A 3,610-nucleotide genomic window follows, 5' to 3' on the forward strand; every position below is an offset into this window, starting at 1 on the left:
CGCATTTCAACACTTAGTATACTATTTATAAAAAAGATTAACCAATAATGGTGGACATGGATGGAAAAATCAAGATAGATACTAGAGGGGACAAATATCTATTGTACCAAATTGTGTCCCAAACCATGTCCTAAATCAATAAAAACATGTAATGTTAATTATAAAAATATTCATTATTTATTATGTTTTTCCTTTAATATCATTTGTTCAGGATAATGTATGTGACACAGTTTAGGACAGTAGATCTTTATCTGATAATAGATATCCGTGTCTGATAATAGAGGAAGAGATAAGATGAACTTAGAATTAGTAGTTTGATTTCCAATGATATTTCCCATTCTTGTTTTCTACTTCGTCACCTTCTATTGTTATAGCAGAAGAAACGTAACTTAACCCCAAAGAGCTATTATTCTCATGATCAAGGGTGGTACTTGTTGTGGTTTGTGCTTGAAACTTTTGCTTGCAAGCATGGCAAGTGATTTGAAGCATGATGGACTTTATCTGCTTCATTGCATTCTCTTTCAAAGCATAGGCTTTTTCAAGTTCCACTTGTGCTTGTTGTCTAATCCTCTTAGCATTTGTGAACTCTTGTTCTGCTAATTCTATCTGCTTCTTTGCTTGCTTCCTTGCTTCCTCAGCATAAACTTTCTCTGCCATGGCTACACTTAACAAAGCCGTGCCTTGTTTCTCACTACTAGTCTCTTTTGGTGATGAGTTGTTGTTGTTCCTATTTGATTGGTTATTTTTCACATTGTTATCTGATGAACCAATTGGTAGCTGAAACTTTGTGCAATGCTTTTGATGATGATCATCATCATCATCATCTCTTTTATTAGGTGACAACGATGCAGCTACAACATCAAAGGTGTAAGTGTTTGATGTGTTGTTTGTTGAGAGTTGAAGGTCTAAGTTGGGGTGGAGATTATTATTTTTCTTGGATAATGAGGTTTCAGCAATGATGGCAATAGTGGAAGAAGTAGGGTTCACATTGAAAAATGTGGGTTCATTTATTGGTTTTGGCATTAGTACTAGTCCTTGTGGCCAATTAGGACATGTGCTGAAATTGGTTTCACTTGATGGGCTTGGGCTTGAAGCTGTTCTAGACAAACATGCATGTTGTTGTTGTTGTAATTGTTGCAATGGTTGATGAGGTTGCCTCCCCATGTTACAAACATCTTGATGCTCAATAAAGCTCTCCACCCTACACATGGAAGATGAGAAATTAAGAAAAATCCATGATCATTAAGTATTAGTAGTATTGAAATTTGAAGCATTCAAATGGGTCCATTATTCTTGCATGTGGCATAGCATAGAGTTAGAATTTAAAAAGCAAGTAAGGAAGAAAGAAAAGGAGACAAAGAAAAAGTGGTTATAAAAGGTGCCTTAAAAAGGCATCCAATGGTTTTCATAATGGTGGGAGAGAAGAGAGGTTCCAGTTTCAACTAAAATAATTGATTAAAAGGACAAAAAAAAAGTCAAGAATTCATGTTATAATTTTGAGATTTATATAATGTACTTCTCATTGAAGAAATACAATGTCAATGGAAGACATCATCACACAAACACAGTAACGTTAACACACAAAGGAGAAGGTTTTTAAGGTTTTGGAATGGCTGAAGGATTTTGAGGCTAATACAAACAATTATATGACCAACTGAAAAACATTTTTGGAAATCGTGTAATTACCTAACTGTCAATGAACAGTTCTTGTTAAAAAGTATTTTTATATTTGAGGTTCCATCAATCAAATATATTGAAATTTTATATTTAATTATATCCTTTTGATTTTCCACCCTTTGTGTACATTATATACCATTAATAAAATATATTTTATAAGTAAAACAGAAGAGATTGGAGGTTTTTATGGATTGATATAATCATGGGACTTTAAAATGGATTAAAGAAAAAAACTTGCAGCACATCAAATAGAGTGAAAAACTATGAAAATCCCATAACCAAAGCAACCCATAAATCCTCCAAATTTAGTCAAAACCCTTTCATGAATCAAGAACCATGGAAAAAATGCTCATTAAATAAAGAAAAAAAAAAACCTTGAGAAAACTCGGCCACAATCACAAGAGTGACCTCTAGTGCCACAAGTTTTGAGATGAGCTTTGTAATCAGATTGCACAGCATAGCCTTTAGAACATCTTTCACAAACCCATTGCTTATAATTGCTATGTTTTCTTCTGAAATGTTTCTTTATCCCAACAAGATCTCCAAGTGCATGACATGGTTGATGGTGCAAACAAGTAGGTTCAGGACACACAAACACTCTCTTTTTCATCATTGGTGTATCCCTCTTCAATAGTTTCCATGGCACTTTGTGCCTCCTTCGATGCATTTGAAGGTTCTGGTCCCTTTGGAATCCTTGGTTGCAGATCTCACACACATAACGATCTGATTCCAATAAGGTCTTTGGTGATAGTGACACTACTTCTGCATCTGGATCTGTTTATATGTGCAACAAAATATTATCAACAATATATCTATCATTGAATTAAATAAAGAATATAATATAAAGTTTAAGTATCATTGAAAAGCATGGAATACCCCCTTGTATTCCCTTAATGAAATTGTTTGATTATATAAGAAAATCATCATTCAAAAACACTAGTAAAAAATCAACTCAAGAAAACAATTGAATGGATTTAACTTCTTATAGAAATATTGGATTAGTTATAATTTTGTATCACCTGGTGTTCCTGCTGGTCTTCTCTTCCTTTTATTGGTGGAAGTGCCATTTTCAAGAGATGAGAAAGAAGGATCAGAAGTTGGAACTGATAAGGGAGATATATTATTGGCAAACATGGTATTACTGTATAGTAAGTGTTTGATATATATATAAGTTGTATATATATCTTGTATGATAATTGATAATAGCCTAAGAAGTGAAACAACAAGTCTATGTTTTCTATCTTTGTGATAGAATTTAAGCAAGGGAAGAGCAGAGTGATATTAAGAAAGATTTGAGAAGATGATGATATAGCTAGAAGGCCTAGCAAGGACATAGAGAAGAAGAAGAGAAGAAAATTACAAAAGCTATTTTTATTTCTTTTCTTCCTTTTGGCTTTTTTCCTCAGCTTTTTTTTAACTTGCTTTAAAACTTTCAGCTTCTTTTTTCAGCAGCTTTTAACTTTCTCTCTCTGGGTTCCTTCTCTTGTTTCCAACCCTCAACTTCAGCAAGGGTTGTCTGTAATAGACTCTCCTTAATAAACATTCAAAAAGAGAGACAGAGAGAGTGAGACCCAATCACAAACCTTGAAACTTGATCCCACAAGCAGCTCTATGGGCTCCATAAGAAAAGAAAGAAGAATTTTTTTCCATAAAGAAACAAAATCCATCCATAATTTCATCACACAATATTTTATTTTGCTTTGCATGCATCAAAATGCCAAGCCCCTTAAAACACACGTAAGTTTCCTCTTTTTTGTTGGGCTCTTTCTCTTTCCAACTTCATACAATAATGGAATTTTTGGGTGGATTTTTTAAGTTAATCATATAAATCAAACTTTAACAATTATTGGATAAATCGAAAAGATACATATCACATTTATGTATTTTCATGTCACAATAGTATTTTAAATTGTACACTTCAATCCTAATTATG

General features: G+C 33.1%; 1 protein-coding gene across 1 annotated transcript; it reads right to left on the reverse strand.

The window, feature by feature from the left end:
• Positions 1 to 217: 217 nt before the first annotated feature.
• On the reverse strand, positions 218 to 3,303 carry LOC109338551 (protein SHOOT GRAVITROPISM 5-like). The gene is made up of 3 exons (XM_019575818.1): positions 2,697 to 3,303; positions 2,052 to 2,451; positions 218 to 1,201 (listed from the first exon to the last, which is right to left on the reverse strand). The coding sequence occupies exons 1-3, from the start codon at positions 2,809 to 2,811 to the stop codon at positions 307 to 309; spliced, it is 1,410 nt and encodes a 469-aa protein (XP_019431363.1). The 5' UTR covers positions 2,812 to 3,303; the 3' UTR covers positions 218 to 306.
• Between the last annotated feature and the right edge of the window lie 307 nt (positions 3,304 to 3,610).

Source organism: Lupinus angustifolius, unplaced genomic scaffold, assembly GCF_001865875.1.
Source record: "Lupinus angustifolius cultivar Tanjil unplaced genomic scaffold, LupAngTanjil_v1.0 Scaffold_29_3, whole genome shotgun sequence".
NCBI lineage: Eukaryota > Viridiplantae > Streptophyta > Magnoliopsida > Fabales > Fabaceae > Lupinus > Lupinus angustifolius.

Bases quoted from the DNA above. Each gene is read 5' to 3' on its own strand.
- LOC109338551 (XM_019575818.1), bottom strand. From the start codon at position 2,811: ATGTTTGCCAATAATATATCTCCCTTATCAGTTCCAACTTCTGATCCT. The intron at 2,452-2,696 runs GTGATACAAAAT...ACATATAAACAG, and splicing joins AAGACCAGCAGGAACACCAG to ATCCAGATGCAGAAGTAGTG. The intron at 1,202-2,051 runs GTTTTTTTTTTT...TTCCATGTGTAG, and splicing joins TGTGGCCGAGTTTTCTCAAG to GGTGGAGAGCTTTATTGAGC.